This window comes from Choloepus didactylus, chromosome 5, assembly GCF_015220235.1.
Source record: "Choloepus didactylus isolate mChoDid1 chromosome 5, mChoDid1.pri, whole genome shotgun sequence".
Taxonomy (NCBI): Eukaryota; Metazoa; Chordata; class Mammalia; order Pilosa; family Megalonychidae; genus Choloepus; species Choloepus didactylus.
The window spans coordinates 50,379,817-50,405,616 of NC_051311.1; the positions used below are offsets into that span (position 1 = coordinate 50,379,817).

Sequence of the window (25,800 nt, forward strand, 5' to 3'; positions counted from 1 at the left end):
AGGGGTGCAGACCTCCCTGACAAAGGCAGAACGTGACTCCCAGGGATGAGCCTGGACCCGGCATCATGGGATTGAAAAAGCCTTCCCTTTTTATAGGCACGGCCCAGATAATAATGAGAACCTGATTGTGCACAGAACTTTTAAAATTCTGCAAGTGGAGAATTTATTCTTTCCATATGGATCAAATCTTGCGTTTTCTGATGTCAGAGCTTTGTTTTCATTCACCTTTCTTCCACCACTTTCTATTGTATTCCTTGCACCATCTTTCCAAGTATCTGGAGTGATGACAGTACCGAGTCTCTTTTCACACACCAACATTTTGCCAAAGCTCCCCCATTTTTTGAAAGATAGTTTTGCTGGATATAGAATTCTTGGTTAGCAATTTTTTGCTGTTAGCACTTTAAATATGTCATCCCACTGCCTTCTTGCCCCTGTGGTTTCCATGAGTAGTTGGAAAGTGAGACTCTCTTGCAAGTAACACATTGCTTCTGTCTTACAGCTTTCAGAATTCTCTGTCTTTGGCATTCAAGACTATGATTATAGTATGTCATAATATGGGTTTATTTGGGTTTATCCTGTTTGGAGTTCTTTAGGCATCTTGGATGTATATGTATATTCACATTTTTTGTTAAATTTGTGATGTTTTCAGCTATTATTTCTTTGAACAGTCCCTCTGCTCCTTTTTCTCTTTGTTCTCCTGGGACTCCCACAATGCGTATACTGTTATGCTTGATGGCATTCCACAGGTTCCTCAGGCTCTTTTCAGTTTTGATTCTTTCTTCTCCTCAAACTGAATGATTTCAATTTTCTTATCTTTAAATTCTGTGATTCTTTTTTCCTGCCACCTCTAATCCCCTGTTAAACCTCTCTAGGGAATTTTAAATATCTGTTACTGTGGTCTTAGCTCATAATTTCCATCTCTATATTGATATTCTTTTGGTGTTCATCTGTCATTTTCCTGATTCCCTTTAGTTTCTTTGTCCTGTTTTCCTTTTGTTCTTTGAGTATATTTAGACTATTTTTTAGAAGTGTTTGCATGGTATGACCAAGTCTAGTCCTCCTCATTGATGGTTTCTAATGCTTTAATTTTTTCCTTTGCATGGCCATTGCTTCCTGTTGCTTTGTATGTTTTTAATCTTTTATTGAAACTTGGACATTTTGATATTTTAACATGTTATTGCTGGAATTTAAACTCTGAGGCATCTGTTCCTTAAGGTTTTATCCAGCTAGTGTTGTTATGACAGTTTTCCTTGACTGCCAGGACCTAACAAAAAAAAAAAAAAAGAAAGGAACAGAGAAAACACCTTTTCCAGTCTTTGCAGAATGACCTGTGCAGGTTCTCGCAGTCAGGGCTTCTCCATACAATAAGTTTTGAGAATAGCTCCAGGCCGAGGAGTATTTTTGTCATGTCTTAGGCATGAGTGCGTGACCCAAGAAACTCCTTCACTTATATGGTTTCGCATGGCCCCTCTTCCCTAGAAAAGTTTCCTCAGGGTCCTGAGCACTGCCCTCCACCCGCTACAGACAGCAATCCTTTGCCCCAAGCAGTACAACTTGACTGCTCTTCTGCAGCATTCTGTAGGTGAGCTTTCTGAGCAGCTTTCTAGACTCAGGGTAAATTCTGGGACAGTAAGTTCTTCAGGCTGCCACCAGACATAAAAGCTTCCAGCATATGCACGTAAGTTATTCTGTTACCTCTAGTACTGGCACCAGGGATCCATGCTGGAAGCACTGTCAGCTCTGCCAGTGAGGGGTAGGAAAGGGCCCAGCCAGGGCTTCACAAGGTCCTACTGCTTTTAGGTAGCCTTTTCCTTGATTCAGTGCTGCCTTGTACTCCAGTCCTTTTAACTGTTTTCTGGAGCTTTGAGAAAGATGTTTCTGCCAATTCTTGCTGGTGGTTCAAAGCTTCTGTGGGTAGACTGCTTAGTATATTTTTGACATGTGACAGGGATCAGTAAGATTCAGTTACAGTATCTACCCAAGAGAAACAAAAACATGTCACACAAAAATGTGTACACAAATATTCATAGCTGCATTATTCATAATAGCTAAAAAGTGGAAACAACCTAGATGCCCATCAACTTATAAATGAATAAAGAAAATGTGGTGTACCTACGCAGTGGAATATTTTTTTGGCAACCAAAAGGAATAAAGTTCTGATACATGTTACAGTGTGGGTGAACCTTAAAAATATTATGCTAAGTGAAAGAAGCCAGTCACAAAAGACCACATAGTGCATATGATTTCATTCATATGAAATGTCCAGAATAAGTAAATCTGTACCAAAAAGAAATTAGATTAATGGTTGCCTAGGACTATATAGGGGTAGGAGTGAGGTATCAGATGGGGAATGACTGCTGATTGGGTACAAGGTTTCTTTTGGGGATGAGGAAATGTTCTAAAATTAGATTATGGTGATGGTTGCACAACTCTAAATAAGAACCATTGAATTTTGAACTTTAAATGAGTGAACTTTTAATATGTAAATTATGTCAATAAAGATGTCAACAAAAAGATTGAGTTGCAGTCAGAGTTTGGAGGGCCATTGTACTTGAATGAATGATTAGACCTCTGCTTTTTTGCTTTCCATGATGTGATCTAAACTAAATCACTCAATGGTTCTACTTTAATTTTTCCATTTTGAAATTTTAGTAGTAATATGATTAGAGAACATGGGTTAAATACTATTAGATCGTTTTCAGTAATTGAAAAGAATGAAAAAAACATGCTATTAAATATTAAACTAGTACAGTTAAATAGCATTATTGAAAAATGAGAGGCATACTTTAAAAACAATTTTTGAAAACATTAATTAAAGTTACTTTCATTGGAAGAAAGAATGATTAAATGGGAGTGGTTTGAGAGTGTGCATCTTTCTTTCTTCATGGCAAAGTGAATAAAAACAAACGTCTGAGCCTTATGTATTTTCTATGACAGTTTCTATATTTGGGCCTCTGTAGGCTTACAGAATTAAGGACACTAATGTAGCTTAAATGGGAATAGGTACATGGAAGAACTTTGTAAACAGGAAAGCATCATACAAATCCTAACTCCTTTCTTATTCTCTAAAATAGCCAGACTTAATCTACTTTTTAGCTATTTTATTTTACTAATTTATAAAAGTATTACATTGTGATTTCTTTTTCTCCTTTTTAGTATTTAGTGTCTTTGATACAGGACAACCTAGGGTGGATGTGGGTTTTCTATTTTTTCATTCTCATGGTAAGTATGTGCCCTTTTTTTCAATAGTTTTCTTATTTATTAAGTCACTTCTTGAAACAAGTAAAATTGTTGATTTTTTTCTAAAGACCCTTTTGTAAAAAGTAACATTTTATAAAAAATATTTTTTAAGGAGGAAAATGGCCCTGAATTTTCTCTTGACCTGAGTCTAAAGAGTATTATCACTGATCATTCCAGAATAACTAACAATGAGAGACTTATTTCAAACATCACCATTAATAAGTGTACTCTTCCAGGATACTCTCTATCTGATAAATATAAAGGAAACTAAAGTGCATGCCAAGCAACATAGGATGAATAATCAAGCATTACTATAATTAACACTGACATGATGTGTGTAGATTCTAAAATTGTTATATACTCTTGAAGCATTTGCTATGCCTTAGACACTCTTGGCTTGAATTTTGTTCTTTTTGGGAAATAGCCGATACAGAATAATGCCTTGTACTTTTAAAATGTTCTCTGTTGAAGAAGCAAGTGACATAGTCTATCACATTATCGGTGGGCAGTGCTCAGACAGGTCTACTTGAGAATCTGGTGACTACCTTTCCACCAAGAGATGCATTCAGTATTTTGTACCTAAATTTAGGTCATCCTAATTGGGGTGGCATGGTTTTCTTGTCAGCTTCAGTCACCCCAAGTACAGATGGCTCTCCTTTAGCCTTATCTAAGGAGCCCTTAAAGCTTGTGTACTCCTCTGCTATCACAAAGGATGCCTTTTTATGCCTAATTGCCTTCTAGTTTCTAAAGACTGGGCCATGTACCTCTGTGTTCCACTTTTGACATCCATGTCAAGGAGGGAAATAACTCCTGCTTTACCTGGTGGTTGATCATACTAGAAATTATAGTACAAAGAAAACTGGATGTATTTTAAGAAACATTGTTTTCAATCTGAGCTCCAGTATCAATTTCCTGCTTTACCTTTGGCAAATTATTTAATTTGTGTACCTTAGTTCTTTTTTAGGAGACTATAATGTAAAATTATTTTGTCATAATATTAACTACAATTTTTAAAATTGTTTTGTAATTCATTTAAGATTGAGTTATCTTTGTAAGAAGTAAAAATGAATGTAATTGTCTAGATCTATTGTAATGTTCAAAATGTGATGCTCTAACAGAAGTAATTAAATTATGACTGCATTTTTAATACTTCTTTCTCTTCACAGACAAGTTGTACAATTGTATTTATCTCACCATTAATAGTGAGGGAAATATACTACCTTGTGCAGAGGAGACAAGCTTACACATTGAATGAGTGATCGGTGCCTACAAAAGAAAAAGAACAATGGGAGACAATTCAGGACTATAATTTCTTTTTAATAAACCCTATTTTGGGGTTGTCTAAGCGCGCCAACATAACCTTGGATTGTCAAACCTGCTTCAACAGTGTCAGCCACCTGAGATGCTGATCTGCAGTGAAGACTGGGCTATTTTTCTACATTACAGGAATTATTGATGATGATTTTGTTATTTCATGAATGTACTGAATGGCTCATGAATCTGCAGCCTCTTTGGCCATGTTACTGTTTGTCCCTTTTTTTTCTTAAAATCCTGTATTGGCCTTGGACTCATGTTGTGAAGCCTATAAAGTTGAGGGAACAAGAGACAGAGAATCATGCATGATTTGTATCAATGATGTACGTTGTGAACAAAAAGGATTGTTGCATTTTGCCTTGGTAATGAGTTTTCAGAGGACGGGTCATCTTTGAAGCGTCAAATCCTGATGAAGTGCTCAAGCTAGATGAAGAATAAGTCTGCCTTGGACAAAAAAATCCCTTTGATTAACTGTGTTTGGAAAAAATTCTACTATGTGCTTCTTGGCTCAGTCACTGTCTATTTGATCTGAAGTCATCCAGCTCTAGAAGCAGAAATAACTTCAAATTATTGTCAATTTGTTCTGCTCCATCTTCATTCAAAATTAACTTTGACTCCTGAAAGTATTTATATTTAGTCTTCCTTTCAAGGACCATAAGGCACATCAGTTATCTTGAACATTCCAATGTATAACTCAAAACTGAAGTACTCAACCCCAGATTTGCTGTCTGGGAATTGCAGGATCCACTGTAGGAGACTATTCTGTTTAGCCCTATTTTTAGAGGATTGATCTCAGTTGCAACTGAGTTCCTTGAGTTACCTCAGCAGAACACTAGAATTAGAGAAAAGGAAATTGTAGAGTTTATGTCTTCATGGCTGTGAATTTATTCAAATTATCGATATTTTAAGGTCATTCTGTATATGTATTTTAAATTATATAAGCAAACCAGGGAGAAATGTGCAATTTTGAGGGATACTTGATTTGCGTTGGGTTAGGGAATATTTTTCAACCTCTTATTTTATACTCTGAAAGAAATGTGGTGTGTTTATGAACTTGTTAATCTGAATCAATGTTATTTAATCAAATTTCCAGCCCGTTTATTGCTTATTACGGGCAAAAAGGGAAATTATGAAACACAGGAAAGTGAAATATAAACTGACTTTAATAATAAATATATGTCCATTTGTTTATTTAAATATGTACTCTGTACTCTGAGCTCTAAGTTTTAGAATGTAGTTAATGCCTTAAGATTTCCTCACATTGAATGTTCCCTAGTGATCATTAACTAATCCTACAGTTTTGGCCTGCCAACACAATCTCTTCTCTTAGTAGATACTGGGATGGCCCCATTTCTGTTATGTTCTATGAAAGCCTTCCTTTTCCCTTTGTATAAGATTGTACTACACAAAGTTTGGTTGAATTGCCTGGTTTCTACTTAAGAATTGTTTGTACATGAACCCCATTTTTATTACTGAACCTCTTTCTGACATTTAGTTCAGCAAGAGTTTTATCCCCCTGCATAATCAGTATAGTGCCATCTTAGTGTCCCTAGACCAACCATTGTTTCTTATACAGTTTAAACTGGGTAAGTCGGTAGGTACTTTTCTGAACCTCTCAATAGTTCCCAATGTGTACTTGAAATAAAATTATAAATGAAATTATAAATAAAATAAATCATCACCACTGAAAGAGAGTATGTATTGCATTGTGGAGATATTTCCTATTGTTCTAGTTCTGGTAATCTTCGTAGGATTACCTTTAAAGAACTCCTGGGAGTTAACTTCACTTTTTAGGAATTTTTTTCCCCATTAAACAAAAGTCACAATGAAAGCTAATTTGAAAATGCATCCTTCCTGACATTTAGGTCTCTCATGCTCTAGCATGAGAAATAAGATGCTCTAGCCTGCTTTTTCATAAGATTTTTCTTTTACCCATCTTTATAGTTTCAAAATAAGAAATGTCCCTGCTTATTTCTTCCTGATTATTTTTTTCCTTTTTGCTTCCTGAGTGACCAAAGTTCCATGGTCAACATTCATGCAACAAATATTTGAGGGCCTTCTATGTGTGTCTTTTATTCTGTGAGGTGGAGAATGTAGGATCCTCTTAACCATTTACTCTTTCCCTCTCCTTTGAAACCACCAGAAGTCCTCCCTGACTCCCAAACAAGTAATTGAAAAAGACTTTTCATAAGTACCTCTAAGTTCTACTTTTCTTTTCACAACCAAGCCCTTTGAGTTGGTGGGTGATAATCTGGTGCCTTCCTGGCTCTACTACTAACTTCCTCCTCGACCAGCCAATCATGTATCTCTCTACTGAGGACCGTCTGGTTTCTGCCCACTGCCTCGCCATAGTCATCACTAACACCCCCTTCACTCTCCCAGTGTCCTGCTTTGGACACTTGACCTTTAACCTCTATAGTCTGACCTCTTAGTTTACCATCCTACAGAAACCATGCATCTGAAGGGCGTTTGGAGATTTTTTCTTCTCATTCCTTATCCTTAACTCTTCTCTTGTACTTGATACTCTAACCACTCCATCTTTCCCAGGACTTTTTTTCCTTTGGCTTCTGTGACTTTTTAATTTATTGAATCTCTTTTCTCCCTCTCTGTTTTATTGGGTTCTCTCCCCTACTCACCTGCTGGTTTCCTTTCCACAGTAGGTGTCACCAACTTCTCCCTGAAGAGCTATTTTTGTAATCTACAGTAGACTCTATTAAATGCTTAGTGTATAGGAAACCACTAGAGAGAAGAATGGTATCAATTTATTAAGTACTTTCTGGTGTATACTTAAGAACAAGTCTCAAGAGAGGAAACCTCAACCCCTCACTCCCATCCCCATAAAGACCACTCTGCCAATTGCTTGCAAGCCATGCGTTAATGGTTTTCAAGTTTTCTAGGTCATGAACAGTTTCGAGAATCTGAAAGCAATTTGCCCTCTTCCCAGATAAAAGTGCATATATGAACAAGCATTCAAAATTTTATTTAGGGTGTTCATGGACCAGCCACCCTAAGGCCATTCTTGGACCACAAAGTTAGAAACCTTGGCCAAGAGAATCAATTACCACCTATCATTGAGGTTCTTTCCAATCCAACTTAAGTCTTTTTCTTTAGTGAATTACTGATTTTCTTTACATTAACCTTCTACAAAATCAGACTAGTCAGCTCATTACTACAAATGGTGTGTATTCATACCTTCTTGATTCACAATTCTCCCTATCTTGATATCCTTTTTTAACTCAGCTTTCTGAATCTTTTTTAACTCAGCTTTCTGAATCTTAATTTTCCTTCAATGCTTGACTAAGTACCTTCTAGTCCAGGAAACCTTTCCCAACCAGCATAACTAGCCTTCCACCTCACTCCTTCCATTGGTAGTAATGTCAACATTACTTATTTGGTGTTTAGCTGCTTTGATCTTACTTATTTTTGTATCTAACTCCCCAAGGAGATTACTACTCTTTTTCTCCATTGCCTAGTTCCTTGCATAGTTGGTGCTGAATGAAAGTTGGTCATGTTAGAGAAGGTAGAAAGCAAATGAAAGAACGGAAGATGGGCAAAGCAGGCCGTGGCTCTCTAACCTGACAAACGGCCCTCCTACTTTTTTTTTTTTTCTTTTTTTAATTACAATAAATGGCTGTAGATCGTCAGGGCTGCCCCAAGTTATCAGACTTGTTTGGGGGTGCAAAATTTTCCTCTCCTCAGCTTCTTCAGTAGACCTGTCAGCACTCTTGGAGAGCTAAGAACGGTGAACAGTGAACATTTTGCTCAGTACTTTCAATATAAACTCCTTGTTACCTTATTCCTGCTGTTTTATTAATTTTTTAAAACCTGGAATGTCTTCTTCCTTCCATTACAATTCAAAGTCTATTCATCCCTCTCAGTCTCCCTTGATGTTCCACCTCCATGAAGCTTTTCCTGATTACCCAGCTCATAATGCTTTCTGTCTTTTAAACTTGTAGAGCAATTATAGTTAGACCACACCGTCTGCCCTAGTCTGATTGATTTTACTGACCTCATTTTGTTCCCTAGTCGTTTTGGTCATTTTCTCAATTAAATTGTGAGTGTTACAAGAATAAACACCATATCCAAGAACACAGTAGCCATTTAACAAAGGCTGATTTACCTTCCCAGTTTGCCTCTTTTGTACTTTTAGATTCAATTTCATTTTCCTTTTGCTTTTCCTTAAATGTTATCATTTCTGGTGGCATAAAGTTTGTTTAAAAAAATCTAGAATAAATCAGAATTAAATAGGAACTGCCTGTCTTTACACATATGGCCATAGATAATAAAAATTGTTTAAATGGTTATTGGTCTAATATTTGAAAAGGAATTCTGTACCTGGGCACCTACTGGTGTAGTCTTTAAGTCATTAATAAAAATAATTCATATGTATACAAATCTTTTAAAAAGTGTTGCCCCCCTCATTATTGTATTTTATCCTCGCTACAGTCTTTGTGAGATAGGTATGGTAGGTGGTTTTGTTTTTTAAAAGTGAGAACTGGAGCTCAGAGAAGTTAAATGGTTTGCCTAGGATCACATAATCTGGTGAATGACAGAAGCAGGACTAAATTAAGACTCAAGGCTTTTGACCCAACTCCAGCATTTTTTCCATTTTGTCATGTGGCCTCTTATCGTTTAACTTAATCTCATCCTGGACTTTCTTCCAAGGCATAAACTGTGCAACTGCTCTCATCATTTCTGAGGGCCAGAGTCCCAAAGGATGAGTAGGGCTGTCAGACTTTGTGAGGTTTTGTGTGGAAATGACCTTCAGCCCCTGCACCTGATGCTGGGCTAAGGGCTTCCCGGAACTGGCCAAGCAGCAGCGAGGACTTGCACCCAGATCTCAGCTTCTCTGTGGCTGCCTTCTGCTCTGTCTGCCTTTTAAAAAAACACCTCTTTGGGCTTTTTTCTTGAGCCTTTTACCTGAGTCTAGGAATGATTCTGCCACCTAGTAAACTCTTGAATTGCAGTTTCTTCCCTCATTCCATGTTCCTGGATAGTCAAGGAAGGTGTGATTGATGATTCTGTGTGCCTGGCTTAGCTAGGACTGACTTCGCTGTCCTATTAAGGTTCCTGCTCAGTTACTTCTTTCTAATGAATATTTAATTAACTTTGAATGAGGTTCTTGCTTCTAAAATGCCATTACTTAGCATTTACTGCCTGCCTGCTTGTTGCCCTCTGAACAAAGAATTCCTTTTTTTTTTTCCTTTTCACTCTTTCAGAAATTGGATTAAAAGTGGATATTGTTTCAAACTGTTTTAAATGCCCTCTATCACTGTGGTACAACGAAGTTATCATCTAATAACTTTATCATCAGTGAAATACTGATAAAAGGGCCACTCTGTTTTACAGGAATATTGTGAATTTTAATGGGATAATTGTATTTAGGTAAAACCTTTCATCAGACTTCAAAGGCCTTTACCTTGTTAAATAGTTATCACACCCTAGAGAGTGACATCAGGATACCATAGTCCTAGATTTTTTTTCTATGCGTATTTGCTTATGTATTTGGATTTGGAATTTTTGTTTTCTGAGGCTCACCATAGAAAGTTTCAGGAACCTAACAGTATTGCAATTCATTTCCATTTTTTTTTTTTAAAGTACTCAATGAATTGCATGCATAACTTGCCTTTGTTTTATAGAATGAAGATGTAAATAGAGTTATAAAATAAATAAAGAGCAACTGCTCTGGAGCCAGGAAGTTAGAGCTGGGAGGCAAAGGAGCAATGCTCCTGGTAGACTGATGGATATAGGCCGCAGGGATCTCCACTCCCAAATGCCCTGTAGTCACAAAATAGGTTTTGTCATTATTTATACCATTGGTTTGAGTCACATAAAAGGTGATTCATTGAACAAGCTTGAGGAGAGTATGTAAGTACTGCCTGATCACCCAGATTTTTAGAGAAGCAAGCCTGTGAAGGAAAATATGCTAATTAAATTAAAACATGACCAAAGCCCCACCATGACACCCTCAGTGCTGGTCTCTGCAGTCAGCAAGAGGCTGAAGAAACAGCCTCTGGGCACAGGGATTGGTTTGTTAAGAGAAGACTCTTTTAGAGAAAAGACTAGCAAGGGTGACCCACAGGAATGACCAAATGTTAACTCCCTTTCCATGGACATCTGGCACAACTTGTATAAATTTTGTCAGCTCATTTAATGCTGTAGGATGATAGTTGTTCTAAGTTATAAGGAGATTTTTATACCAACACTTATGGTTTTCTCCCTCTCCCTGCAAAAAGAAAGGATTCAATATGAATATAGCAATTCCAATGATGAAGCTCTTTTCCGTACCAAAGGCCTAATGCCTCTTGGCTCAGCAGGGGGAGACAAAGTTCCAAAAGACATTACCAGGCTGCACTTTAGAGTCCGAGATAATGCCACATGTTCTTTATGTTATTATTACTTTATGTATGTTTGTTTAAAAAACTTCCTGGATAGTCATTCTTTTTTTCTCCCCCTCCCTCTAAATTCTCAGTTCCCTCCCTTCAGTCTCCTATAACCACTGGTGGCTTCCCAGCCTATTTTACTATCTGGAGGTTTCTCCACCGTGACAATTCTTTCTCTGAATCCCCTTTCTTAGCCTTCAACTGCAGTCCCAGAGGAATAGACGCCTTTACTTCACTCTCAACCTCACACCCTTTGATTAGCTTCTCTCTTCTGTTTCAGCTTTTAAAGTTTCCAGGCCTCTAAATTGAAGCCAGGGGGAAAGGAGAACCTCAGTCATTCCCTCCACCTCTTGTGGCTACCATCCCTTCTGCTATGAATAGTGAACAAATTTTCCAAATGGGTGGCCTGTGCTAACCTCATTTTTTTTTTCCACCACTAACTTTTCCTCTTATCTGGAATCAGTTTTGAATTATAGAGTTGAGGGCTAATAATGAGCCCAAGTCTACCTCTTCCCCAGAGTGTGCCTTTCTTACCATCATCCCTAACAGTGGTTGCTGGCTTGTCCTTAGAAATTGTACTCTTCCCAGTAACTGAGCACTGTCTCCCTTATTAGTCCATGCTAACTTTGGATAGCCTTGAATGTTAGAAACTTTGTTATATTATTGTAAGTAAAAATCTGTGTAATTTTTCCGTTGGTCCTAATTCATCTTCTGAAGCAACACAGATGTACATTTTCTCTTAAATTTGAAGACAACTTTTGTCACTCCCTTTCAGGTTTTTAGGCTTCTAATCTTAGTTTTATTGAAAGTATTACCCCAGCTATTACTTTTTGATCAAACCTGGTAGTCCAGTTCTTTATTTTTGACATTGTTGACTACCTCTCATTCTTTGAACTGTACTTTTCTCCCCAATTTGATTCCCCCTTTTCCTCCTAATCCTTAAGCCCAAGAAAACTCTCTAGACAAAATTGTTTCATCTTCTTTGTTCCAGGGAATCTTGTTCATACTCCATTTTCAGTCCTGTTTCCATCAGTCTACAAAATTCTAAAAAGTCAGGACTACATTCTAATAATTTTTTTTAATCCCCAAGCACAATGCCTGGTAAGAACTTAAATTCTTAGATAGGTAGAGTTTAATAAATGTTTAATGAGTGTCATAATTTCCTATTATTTTCATTCCATTATATCCTCAAGTAAATTCACTTCTTTGTGTTTTTCCAAATCTGCAGATGACTGCCAAATATTTCTCTCTAGCCCCAATTTGGTACACACTTTCCAATCTTAAATTGCCTAGAGATCACCAGGATGTCCTGCTGGCGACCCAATTTTAATAAAGCTAATTTTCTCACCCGGTTCCCTACAATCCCAACACCTGCATAATTTTCCTATTGGTCTTTGTTGAATAAGCTGCTTGAAACATTTGTGAGTAAACTTAAATTTGCCTATTCTAGATATTTTCATATAAATGGAATCATATTATATGTGGTCTTTTGTGACTGGCATGTCCAGAGTTTTATTCATTAAATAGTTCTCTCTTATTACTAGATGCTTAGTCCTCAACTGTGCCCTAATTCTAACACTTTCTGGTTTCTCTGTAACTGTCAGTGTCAACACAATTTTCTAGTTCCCCCAGGCTCACAGCCTTAAGGATAATTCGTGACACATCTTTTTCTCTCTCTGTATAGTCAGCCTCCAGGCGTTGCTGACTCTTTCTTGCTTCTCCACTTCATGTTTCATTCTGATTTCTAAGCCACCATCCTCTACCTGAGTTGCTCCCAACAGCTTTATTTTTGGTGTTCCCAATTCCAGTCTTGTCTTGCTCAGTCTGCCCCATGCTGAACTCTTAGAATAATCTTGTTAAACAGTATTTTTGTGGCCTTCTCCCCTGCTAAGACATCTAAAGTGACTGTTATTTACTGGATAATTCTGAGTTCTTGCAAGAAACCTCATCTCTAACTAGAAAATCGGAGAGACTAGAGATCCGAAAGTCAGCAGCAGTTACACTTCTTTTCTACTGCTGTGTTGTTTGTAATAGTATGGAACACCTCTCTTCCTTTTTATTTTATTTTTTTAAATTAAGCCATTTTTAGAAAGAATTTATTGTGGTAACATATATAATGTAAATTTGCCATTTTCACTACTTTCAAATATAAAATTCATTGGTATTAATTACATTCACAATGTTGTGCTATCATCACCACTATCCATTTTGAAAACTTTCCATCCCTGCCAACAGAAACTCTGTACCCATTAAGTGATAACTCCCCACTGCCCTTCCCGCCAGCCTCTGGTAACCTGTAATCTACAGGATTTGCCTATTCTAGATATTTCATGAAGGGGAATCACACAATATTCGTCCTTTTGTGTATGGCTTATTTCACTCTACATGTTGCATGTATCAGGACTTGATTCCTTTTTACGCCTGAATAATATTCTATCTTATGTATATACCACATTTTGTTTATCCATTCATCTGTTGATGGACACTTGGATTGTCCTCTGTTTTAGCTTTTGTGAATAATGCTGCTATGAACACTGGTGTCCAAGTGGAATTTCTGGGTCATACAGTAATTCTATGTTTAACTTTTTTGAGGAACTGCCAAACTGTTTTCCCCAGTGGCTGCACTGTTTTACATTCCCATCAGCATTGTACGAGGGTTCCAATTTCTCCACATCTTCTGGAGCACGTTATTTTCTGTGTAAATAATAACTTGCCTTAAAAAAATAACTTTGAGATATAATTCACATACCATACAATTCACCCATTTAAAATGTATACTTTGATGGTTTTTAGTATATTCACAGAGTTGTGCAACCATCACCACAATCAATTTTAGAGCATTTCATCACCCCCAATGAAACCCCATACCAATTAGCAGTCACTCCTGGCAACTGCTGTTTATGTTCTGCATCTATGGATTTGCCTATTCTAGTTATTTTTGTATAAATGGAATCATATAATATGTCATCTTTTGTGACTGGCTTCTTTAACTTAGCATGATGTTTCAAGGCTTATCCATCTTGTGGTAAGAATCAGTACTTCATTCTTTTTATGGCTTAATAATATTTCATTGTATGGTGTGATGTTCAGGTTCATTTGTCAACTTGGCTAGGTGATGGTACCCAGCTGTCTGATCAAGCAAGCACCGGCCTGTTATTGCAAGGACATTTGTGGCTGTTTAGTAAACCAGAAACCTGGTTTATTAAATCATCAGTCAATTGGCTGCAGCTGTGACTGATTACACCACTGAAGGGTATGTCTTCCACAATGAGAGAATGCAATCAGCTGGATTTAATCCAGTCTGTTGAAGACTTTTAAGTGAGACAGATAGAGGACCTTCACTTCTTTGGCTGACCAGCAAAATGTTTCCTGAGTTCTTTGAAGTTGCCAGTTCGTTGCCTGAGGAGTTCATCAAACACGTTCATCAAAGTTGCCAGTTTGCTGCCTGAGGAGTTCATCTAACGTTCATTGGAGTTGCCAGTTTGCTGCCTACCCTTTGGAATTTGGACTTGTGTACCCACAGTTATGTGAGACACTTTTATAAAATCTTATATTTATAGATATCTCTTGTTGATTCTGTTTCCCTAGAGAACCCTGATACAACTTTGTACCAGGAGTGGTTCTTGAGAAACAGAATCTTAAAATGGGGCTTTTACAATTGGTTTTCTACTCTGATTAGATTCAAAGGCACTGATTGACTACATTTCCAATAATCAAGATGGCACTGACAGTCCTTGGCATGAGTTGGCAATGGAGATACACAAAATATCACCATTTGATTCTCTTAATCATACTTTTGTATGAAGCAAGGCTCTTGGGTGACAGTGCTTTTGACAACTTCACAGAGTTCTGCAGAGTTAAGAGGTATAATGATGTTGGCTGGTTGCTCTTAGATATGCTGGATAAAGTTATAAGAGAAAGGGACAAGCTAAAGGTTTCGAACTTGAAACTTGGGCCCCATGTGACAGATGTAAAAGTTTCTATGTGTGCCCTGAAAGAAAATCTTATTTCCTGTGGCCACAGACTTGAAATTTCTGAAAACCAGACCCAGAGTCTCATTGTGCGAGTAGCAGATTTACAATGTAAACTAAAATCTCAACCTTGCAGGGTGTCTGCTGTTAAAATAAAGGCATTGATTGGAAAAGAATGGGATCCTGAAACTTGGGATGGGGACATATGGATTGATAATAATGATAGTGAGGACATTGGAACCCTGGATTCTGCTGAGGCTTTGTTAGATATACCTGTAGTGGTTTGTCTTGAGGAAACAGCTCCCCCACCCACCTCCAGTCTGCCCTGAGGAGCCTACTGTCCAACCTCCACCTAAAGAGATTAACCCTTCAGTGCCTGCTAAGCCTGTAATCCCCTCCCTTGAGGAAGCAGCCCTCACTCCTCTGTCTGGAGATCTTAATCCCGTTTCAGGAGACAAAACTGCAACAGATGCTCAGATGTGGCCCTCTCTCTCTGGCTAAGCCAACTTGAAAGGTGAAATCACTGCCCTCCCCCCTACGTGGGATCAGACACCCAGGGGAGTGAATCTCCCTGGCAACGTGGAATATGACTCCCGGGGAGGAATGTAGACCCGGCATCGTGGGATGGAGAACATCTTCTTGACCAAAAGGGGGATGTGAAAGGAAATGAAATAAGCTTCAGTGGCAGAGAGATTCCAAAACGAGCCGAGAGATCACTCTGGTGGGCACTCTTACGCACACTTTAGATAACCTTTTTTAGGTTCTAAAGAATTGGGGTAGCTGGTGGTGGATACCTGAAACTATTAAACTACAACCCAGAACCCATGAATCTCGAAGACAGTTGTATAAAAATGTAGCTTATGAGGGGTGACAGTGGGATTGGGAATGCCATAAGGACCAAACTCCACTTTGTCTAGTTTATGGATGGATGTGTAGAAAAGTAAGGGAAGGAAACAAACAGACAAAGGTACCCAGTGTTCTTTTTTACTTCAATTGCTCTTTTTCACTCTAATTATTATTCTTGTTATTTTTGTGTGTGTGCTAATGAAGGTGTCAGGGATTGATTTAGGTGATGAATGTACAACTATGTAATGGTACTGTAAACAATCGAAAGTACAATTTGTTTTGTATGACTGCGTGGTATGTGAATATATCTCAATAAAATGATGATAAAAAAAAAAAAAAAAAAAAAAAAAACTGCAACAGAATGTCCTGAGGTAAATGGTTTGAGAGATACTTCTAATTCTTTTCATGACCCATCTCCACCACCAGTCTTTGCTTCAAGACCTATAGCTAAAGTCCCAACAGGCCGCAAAGGGTGAAGTACAAAGTATGACCCATGAGGAAGTATGCTATACTCCAAAAGAACTGTATGAGTTTTCCAATTTATACAGACAGAAATCAGGGGAATATTTGTGGGAATGGATATTAAGGGTGTGGGATAATGGTGGAAGGATTAGGCTGAATTTACTGACATAGGACCACTAAGCAGAGATTCCACCTTCAATGTTGTAGCTCAAGGGGTTAGAAAGGGTGTTAACAGTTTGGCTGGCTGGCTGAAACATAGATCAAAAGGTGGCCGACATTACCTGAGGTTGAAATGCCAGAACTGTCCTAGTGTAATGTAGAGATGGGGATTCAAAGGCTTAGAGAGATTGGAATGTTAGAGAGGATTTATCATGGAAGACCTGCTCACACACCCCTGGAATGTCCAGAGGACACACCTTTTATCAGGACCGTGAGGAATAAATTTGTGAGAATAGCTCTGTCATCCCTTGAAGAACTCTGTAGTCACCCTTCTCTATAGGTCGGATATTATTACTGTGAGAACTGCTGTCACTGAGCTGGAATCCTTAAACACAATGGGGATAATTGGATCCTGAGTTGGCAGAAGACATGTGGCAGCAGTTAATAGTCAAAGACAAGGTGGGCGTGGCTACCATAATGGAAAACAGGCTCAAGGCATCAGTCAAAATAATCTGACGTGTGTTGGCTAGTAGATCATGGAGTACCTAGCAGTAAAATTGATGGACAGTCTACTAAATTCTTGTTTGAGCTATATAAGCAGAAGAATTCTAGGTCAAGTGAACAAAAGTCTACCTTGAATTACAAAAAGAGAGAGTCATGGCCCCTTAATCAATTCCCAGACTTAAGATAGTTTACAGATCCAGAGCCCCTTGAATGAGGAGAAGGCCGGGTACCCTTCAGGGAGGACCCTGTTACACTGCCAAAAATTTATACTGTTAATCTTCCTCCCAGCCTTCCCTAGGGGGACCTATAGCCTTTTACCAGTGTAACTGTGTATTGGGGAAAAGGAAATGATCATATATTTGGGGGATTATTAAATACTGGTTCGAAGTGACATTAATTCTAGGAGACCCAAAACGTCACTCTGGTCCACCAGGCAGAGTTGGGCTTATGGAGGTCAGGTGATCGATGGAGTCTTAGCTCAGTTCCATCTCACAGTGGGTCCAGTGTGTCCCCAGCCCCATTCTGTGGTTATTTCCCCAGTTCTGGAATGCATAATTGAAATAGACATACTCAGCAACTGGCAGAATACTCACATTGGATCCCTGACTCATGGAGTGAGGGCTATTATGGTGGGAAAGGCCAAGTGGACGCTGCTGGAACTGCCCCTCCCTAGCAAAATAGTAAATCAGAAGCAATACCAGATTCCTGGAGGGATTGCAGAGACTAATGCCATTCTTAAGGACTTGAAGGATGCAGGGGTGGTGATTTCCACTACATACCCATTCAACTCTCCTATTTGACCTGTGCAGAAAACAGATGGGTCATGGAGGATGACTGTGGATTATCGTAAGCTTAACCAGGTGGTGACTCCAATTGCAGTTGCTGTTCCAGATGTGGTACCGTTGCTTGAGCAAATGAACACATCCCCTGGTACCTGGTATGCAGCTATTGATCTGACAAATGCTTTTTTCTTAATAGCTTTAGTAAGGACCACCAGAAACAGTTTGCATTCAGCTGGCAAGGCCAGCAATTTATATTCACTGTCCTACCTCAGGGTTATATCAACTCTCCAGCCCTAAGTCATAACATTGTCTGCAGGGATCTTGATTGTTTCTCCCTCCCACAAGGCATCACACTGGTCAATTTTATTGATGGTATCATGTTGATTGGACCTAATGAGAAAGAAGTAGCAACTACTCTAGATTTGTTGGTAAGGTATTTGCATGGCAGAGGATGGGAGATAAATCCAACAAAAATACAGGGGACTTCCAGCACACTTTCTAAGTGTCCAGTGGTATGGGGCATGTCGAGATATCCCTTCTAAGGTGAAGGATAAGCTGTTGCATCTGGCCCCTCCTATGACCAAAAAGAGGCACCATGCTTAGTTGGCCTCTCTGGATTTTGGAGACAACATATTCCTCATTTGGGTACGCTACTCCAGCCCATTTACCGAGTGACCAGAAAGCTTCTAGTTTTGAGTGGGGACCAGAACAAGATGAGGCTCTGCTACAGGTCCAGGCTGCTTTGCAAGCTGTGCTGCCACTTTGACCATATGATCCAGCTGACCCAATGGTGCTGGAAGTGTCAGTGGCAAATAAAGATGCTGTTTGGGACTTTGGCAGGCTCCTATTGGAGAATCACAATGCAGGTCCTTAGGATTTTGGAGTAAAGCTTTACCATCCTCTGCAGAAAACTACTCTCCATTTGAGAAACAGTTTTTGGCCTGCTACTGGGCCTTAGTAGAGACAGAACGCTTAACCATGGGTCACCAAGTTACCATGAGACCTGAATTACTTGTCATGAGCTGGGTATTGTCCAAACTGCTTAACCATCAAGTTGGGAGTGCACAGCAGCATTCCATCATAAATTGGAAATGGTATATAGGAGATAGAGCTCAAGTGGGTCCTGAAGACACAAGTAAGTTACATGAGGAAGTGGCCCAAATTCCCATGGCTCCCACTCCTGTCACATTACCTTCTCTTTCCCAGCCCACAGCTATGGCATCTTGGGGAGTTCCTTAGAATCAGTTGACTGAGGAAGAGAAAACTTGGGCCTGATTTACAGATGGTTCTGCATGATATGCTGGCACTACCCGGAAGTGGAGTGCTGCAGCACTGCAGCCCCTTTCTGGGATGTCCTTGAAAGACAGTGGTGAGGGGAAATCCTCCCAGTGGGCAGAACTTCGAGCAGTGCACTTGGTTGTTCACTTTGCTTGGAAGGAGAACTGGCCAGAGGAGTGTTTGTATACTGATTCCTGGGCTGTTGCTAATGGTTTGGCTGGATGGTCAGGGACTTGGAAAGAACATGTTTGGAAAATTGGTGACAGAGAAGTCTGGGGAAGAGGTATGTGGATAGATCTTTCTGAGTGGGCAAAAAACATGAAGATATTTGTGTCCCATATGGATGCTCATCAGAAGGTGACTTCAACAGAAGATTTTAAGAACCAAGTGGATAAAATGACCCACTTGGTGGATAGTAATCAACCTCTTTCCCCAGCCACTCTTGTCATTGCCCAATGGGCTCATGAACAAAGTGGTCATGGTGGTAGGGATGGAGGTTATGCATGGGCTCAGCAACAAGGACTTCCACTCACCAAGGCTGACCAGGCCACAGCCACTGCTGAGTGTCCAATCTGCCAGCAGCAGAGACACACACTCAGTCCCCTATATGGCACCATTCCCCAAGGTGATCATCCTGCTACCTGGTGGCAGGTTGATTACATTGGACCATTTTCATCATGGAAGGGGCAGTGATTTGTTCTTACTGGAATAGGCACATACTCCAGATATGGGGTTGCCTTCCCTGCACAAAATGCTTCTGCCGAAACTACCATCCATAGACTCATAGAATGCCTTATGCACTGTCATGGTATTCCACACAGCATTGCTTCTGACCAAGGAACCCACTTCACAGCACATGAAGTGAGGGAATGGGCACATGCTCATGGAATTCTGTGGTCTTACCATGTTCCCCATCATCCAGAGGCAGCTGGGTTGATAGAACAGTGGAATGGCCTGTTGAAGACTCAATTACAGCACCAACTAGGTGACAATGCCTTGCAGGGCTGGGGCAGTGTTCTCTAGGAGGCTGTATATGCTCTGAATTAGCATCCACTCTGTGGTGCTGTTTCTCCCATAGCCAGGATTCACAGGTCCAGGAATCAAGGGGTGGAAATAGGAGTGCCACTACTCACTATCACTCCTAGTGATACACTAGGAAAGTTTTTGCTTCCTGTCCCTGCAAGCCTAAGCTCTGCTCATCTACAAGTTTTTGTTCCAAAAGGAGGAGTGCTTTCATCAGGAAACACAACAATAATTCCACTGAACTGGAAGTTAAGACTGCCACCTGGCCACATTGGGCTTCTTATGCCTCTGAATCAACAGGCAAGGAACGGGATTACTGTACTGGCTGGGGTGATTGATCCTGACTATCAAGGGGAAATAGCACTGCAACTACGCAATGGAGGTAAAGAAGAGTTTTCCCAGAATACAGGAGGTCCCCTAGGGCGTCTCTTACTACCACCATGCCCTGTGATTAAAGTCAATGGAAAACTGCAACAATCCAATCCAGGCAGGACTACCAATGACCAAGAAACTTCAGGAAAGAAGGTTTGGGTCACCCCACCAGGCAAAGAACCATGGCCAGCTGAAGTGCCTGCTGAGGGTAAAGGGAACATGGAATGGGTAGTGGAAGAAACTAGTGATAAATATGAACTACAGCCATGTGACCAGCTACAAAAACAAGGACTATGATGGCATGAATATTTCCTCCTTGTTTTGTTATGAGTATGTTTGTATTTGTCTGTAAAGCAAATATCTTTGCTTTCTTCTCTGTCTTATTCCCTTATCATATGACATAATCTTTACTGTTCACTTTGCAGTATTTAAGATAAAGGAAATCAATTTTAAGAGTTAATGTCACCCAAGGACTTGCACTCTATTCTGGAGAGATTTAGTGCATTTCTGGTTGTATGCAGGACAGCGGAGTATTGTTAGGTGAAATATATGTCTGTTATTGTTCTCTACTTAGAGATAAAGTATGGTTTAAGGTGATGTGTATAACTGCCAAGTTGACAAGGGGTAGACTGTGATGGTTAAGTTAATGTGTCAACTTGGCCAGGTGATGGTACCCAGGTGTCCGGTCAAGCAAGCACTGGCCTAACCGTTATTGCGAGGGCATTTGTGGCTGGTTAATAAACCAGAAAGCTGGTTTATTAAATCATCAGTCAATTGACGGCTGCTGTGACTGATTACATCAATGAAGGACGTGTCTTCCACAATGAGAGAATTCAATCAGCTGGATTTAATTCAATCAGTTGAAGACTTTTAAGCAAGACAGATAGGGGACCTTCACTTCTTCTTTGGCTAACCAGTGAAGCATTTCCTGAGCAGTTCATCAAAGTTGCCAGTTCGTTTCCTGAGGAGTTTGTTGAACATGTTCATCAAAGTATGAGATAGGAGTCCAGTTTCAGTCTTTTGCATGTGGATATTCAGTTCTGACAGCATAATTTATTAAAAAGACTATTCTTTCCCATTGAATTTTCTTGGCACCCTATCAAAAATCAATTGACTATAAGTGAAAGGGCTTATTTCTGGACTCTATTCTTTTCCATTGATCCATGTCTATCCTTATGCTAATACCACACAGTCTTGATTCCTATTGCTTTGGAGTAAGTTTTGAAATTGGAGAGTGTGAATCCTCTGTCCTTTTTCAAAATTCGTTCAGCTATTCTGGCTCCCTTGTGTTTCATTAAGAATATTAGAAGGAGCTTGTCAATTTTTTGCATAAATGGCAATTGTTTTTGATAGAGAAGTAGTGTGTCTGTAGCTCAATTTGCAGAGTATTTCCATCTTAGCAATAGTAAACCTTCCAATCTATGAAAATGCCTTGTCTTTCTGTTTATTTTGAACTTCTTTAATTTCTTTCAATGATGTATCATAATTTTCAGTGTACAAGTCTTGTACATCTTTTGTTAAATTTATCCCTAAGTACTTCTTTCTTTTTTTTTCATTAGAGGAATTGTGAGTTTATAGAGCAATCATGCATAAACTACAGGATTCCCATATACCATTTTATTATTAACGCCTTGCATTGGTGGAGTACATCTGTTACCTTGATGAAAGCACATTTTTATAATTGTACTATTAACTATATTCCATGCTTTAACTTAGGTTCATGGTTTATGTTGTGCAGTTCCATGGTTTTTTGTTTTTATTTGTTTTTTTTTTTTTTTGTAATTAGAGTTTGTGTATTTTATATCATGTAGGAAGTAAATAGTGCAGTTACAATTCAAAAATTATTGACTTCTATTTGTATTCCATTGTGGTCAGAGAATGTGCTTTGAATATATCCAAATTTTTTTTTTTTAATCTATTGAGGCTTGTTTTATGTCCCAGCATATTAGTCCATTCTGGAGAAAGATCCATGATCACTAGAGAAAAATGAGTGTCTTGGTAATTTGGGATGTAAGGTTCTATAAATGTCTGTTAAAATTCTCTATATCTCTTTCTCCTTTCTTTGTTTCTCTGTTGGTAGGGCTCTCTTTAGTATCTGAAGTAGGGCAGGTCTTTTATTAGCAAAATCTCTCAGCATTTGTTTGTCTTTGAAAAAATTAAGCTCTCCCTCAAATTCTGAAGGAGAGTTTTGCTGGATAAAGTACTCTTGGTTGGAAATTTTTTCTCTCTCAGTATTTTAAATATGTCGTGCCACTGCCTTCTTGCCTCCATGGTGGCTGCTGAGTCGTCACAATTTAGTCTTACGTTGTTTCCTTTGTATGTGGTGAATTGCTTTTCTCTTGCTGCTTTCAGAACTTGCTCCTTCTCTTCAGTATTTGAGAGTCTGATCAGAATATGTCTCAGAGTGGGTTTATTTGGATTTATTTATTTGGAGTTTGCTGGGCATTTATGCTTTCTGTATTTATATTGTGTAGAAGGTTTGGGAAGTTTTCCCCAACAATTTCTTCGAATACTCTTTCTAGACTTTTACCCTTCTCTTCCCCTTCTGGAATACCAATGAGTCTTAAGTTTGGACTTTTTATTTTATCTATCGAATCCCTGAGATCCATTTCGATTTTTTCCTCCATTCCTTCTTTTGTTCTTTCATTTTCTGTCCTGTGGACTTCTAGGAACTGAGTCGTTGTTCAACTTCCTCTAATCTTGTATTATGAGTATCCAGAGTCTTTTTAATTTAGCCAATAGTTTCTTTTATTTCCATAAGATCTTCTATTTTTTTGTAATGTCTTCTTTATGCTCTTCTAGGGTCTTCTTTTCTTTTCTTTTTTTTTTTAAATTCAGTTTTATTGAGATATTCACATACCAAACAATCATCCATGGCATACAAATCAACTGTTCACAGTACCATCTTATAGTTGTGCATTATCACCCCAATCTATTTTTTTTAATCTTCATTTTATTGAGATATATTTACATACCACGCAGTCATACAAAACAAATCGTACTTTCGATTGTTTACAGTACCATTACATAGTGGTACATTCATCACCCAAATCAATCCCTGACACCTTCATTAGCACACACACAAAAATAACAAGAATAATAATTAGAGTGAAAAAGAGCAATTGAAGTAAAAAAGAACACTGGGTACCTTTGTCTGTTTGTTTCCTTCCCCTATTTTTCTACTCATCCATCCATAAACTAGACAAAGTGGAGTGTGGTCCTTATGGCTTTCCCAATCCCATTGTCACCCCTCATAAGCTACATTTTTATACAACTGTCTTCGAGATTCATGGGTTCTGGGTTGTAGTTTGATAGTTTCAGGTATCCACTACCAGCTACCCCAATTCTTTAGAACCTAAAAAGAGTTGTCTAAAGTGTGCATAAGAGTGCCCACCAGAGTGACCTCTCGGCTCGTTTTGGAATCTCTCTGCCACTGAAGCTTATTTCATTTCCTTTCACATCCCCCTTTTGGTCAAGAAGATGTTCTCCATCCCACGATGCCAGGTCTACATTCCTCCCCGGGAGTCATATTCCACGTTGCCAGGGAGATTCACTCCCCTGGGTGTCTGATCCCATGTAGGGGGGAGGGCAGTGATTTCACCTTTCAAGTTGGCTTAGCCAGAGAGAGAGGGCCACATCTGAGCAACAAAGAGGCATTCGGGAGGAGGCTCTTAGGCACAACCATAGGGAGGCCTAGCCTCTCCTTTGCAGCAACCGTCTTCCCAAGGGTAAAACCTGTGGTAGAGGGCTCAACCCATCAAACCACCAGTCCCCTATGTCTGTGGTCATGTTAGCAACCATGGAGGTGGGGTAGGTGAATATCTAGGGTCTTCTTTATGTCACTTATATCCTGTTCCATGGTCTTCTTCATGTCCTTTATATCCTTTGTCATGTTTTCGTTCCTCGATTGTAGTTCTTTGATTAATTGTGGCAAGTACTGTGTCTCTTCTGATATTTTGATTTGGGTCTTTGGGATTGCGTTCTCCATATCAACTGGTTTTATCATATGCATTAAGATTTTCTGTTGTTTTTGGCCTCTTGGCATTTGCTTTGCTTGATAAGTTTCTTTCAAGTTGTTAAAAAAAAAATACCAATCTAATTTTTCAGAAATACAAGCTGGTGATATACACTTTCTCTAACTAACCAGCAGATGGCGTCTGCAAGTCACCTATACCCCTCAAGTCAGTCCTCAACTTTGTCCTTGTGGTGTGTGGGGAAATGATTCTTGTGGGGTTCAGTTGGTGAACTCAGTTTGGGTGTGTTGCTGGAGCCGTCCGCCCTGAATGTGGGGCGTGTGTCCCAGTGGCTAGGGAGGCAGGGCAGCTTTAATATTCAGACCTCCCAGGTGTTCCTGGAGATTCAAGGCTGTTGTAAGAGTCTAAGCCTTCATTTCAGTTCTGCCCCTGATCCTCTCTGATGCTGACCGACAAACCACTGGCATTGATGTAGCGTCCCTGGGTTTTCCAAGTGGGCCCCCCTTCTCAGCTGTGATCCTCCAGAACCTCTGCTGAGGGAAGGCTGTGCTACATCACAAGTGTGCGCCGTCCCTCAAGGGAAGCCCCGGCTGCCAGGCTGTGCAGGGACGCTCTCAGCCTGATGCAAAGATGGCTGAATGGGGCATCTCCATCCCTCCCCTCTCCTTGCACAGTTCCTCCTTCCCAGCTCAGGGACAACTGGCGCTGCTCTGGGCTGTGGGCACGGCCCCGGGCAGGAGTGTCTCCAGCCCGCCGGGGAGTGGCTGCAAGCAGCGAGGTTTCTTTCTCCTTCTGGCTCTCCCCTCTGCTCCCCTGGCCTTGAGGGAATCTGCAGCGGGCTATCCTCCATGCCAGACACCAAGAGGCCGGCTCAGACTGCTTCTGCCATGCTTCCACTGCATGGTTTCCACTGTCGCAAATGCAGCCGCTCCTGGGTTTTTCCCTTTTTCTTTTTCAAAAGAACCTGTCTGTCTCTAAATGCCAACCCCTGGCTTCCCCACACTGCAGCATGGCTGCAGGTCTTTCAGCCAGCTTACTCACTCGTTTCAGAATGCAGACTCCCATTTTCACCAAGTGTACGGCCCCTGTGGTTCTAGCAGACCTTGTCCAGCTGGTACATCGCTGAAACCGGTATTCTGGGTCACTTTCTGGTTTTTATCTATTATTTTTCACAGAGGTGTTATTTTGCCCTGTCTCACCCAGCTGCCATCTCAGGTTCTCCTCTCCATGGTTTTTTAAAAAATTTCTATTTTAGTGACATATATAGCATTTTCCCTTTTAACCACATCAAATATATAACTCATTGCTGTTTATTATATTGACAATGTTGTGCTACCATCACCATCATCCATTACCAAAACTTTCCCATCACCCAAAATAAAAACTCTGTACATTTTAAACCTTAATTCCCTATTCCCTACCACTGCCCCATCTCCAGGTAACCTATATTCTGGATTCTGACTCTATGAGTTTGCTTATTCTAATTATTTCA

General features: G+C 39.6%; 1 protein-coding gene across 3 annotated transcripts in view; it reads left to right on the forward strand.

Moving 5' to 3' along the window:
• SLC37A3 (solute carrier family 37 member 3) overlaps positions 1-25,800 on the forward strand; it is a 156,900-nt gene that overhangs the window by 91,654 nt on the left and 39,446 nt on the right. For 2 of the 3 annotated variants that reach the window (XM_037836028.1, XM_037836027.1), the window contains exons 14-15: positions 3,157-3,222; positions 4,407-6,244. The exons of the other annotated variant lie outside the window; for it this stretch is intronic. In XM_037836028.1, coding sequence (XP_037691956.1) covers positions 3,157-3,222; positions 4,407-4,499 — 159 coding nt within the window. In that variant the 3' untranslated portion in view covers positions 4,500-6,244. Of the gene's footprint in view, positions 1-3,156; positions 3,223-4,406; positions 6,245-25,800 lie in introns of those variants that run through there. 3 annotated transcript variants of the gene reach the window in all.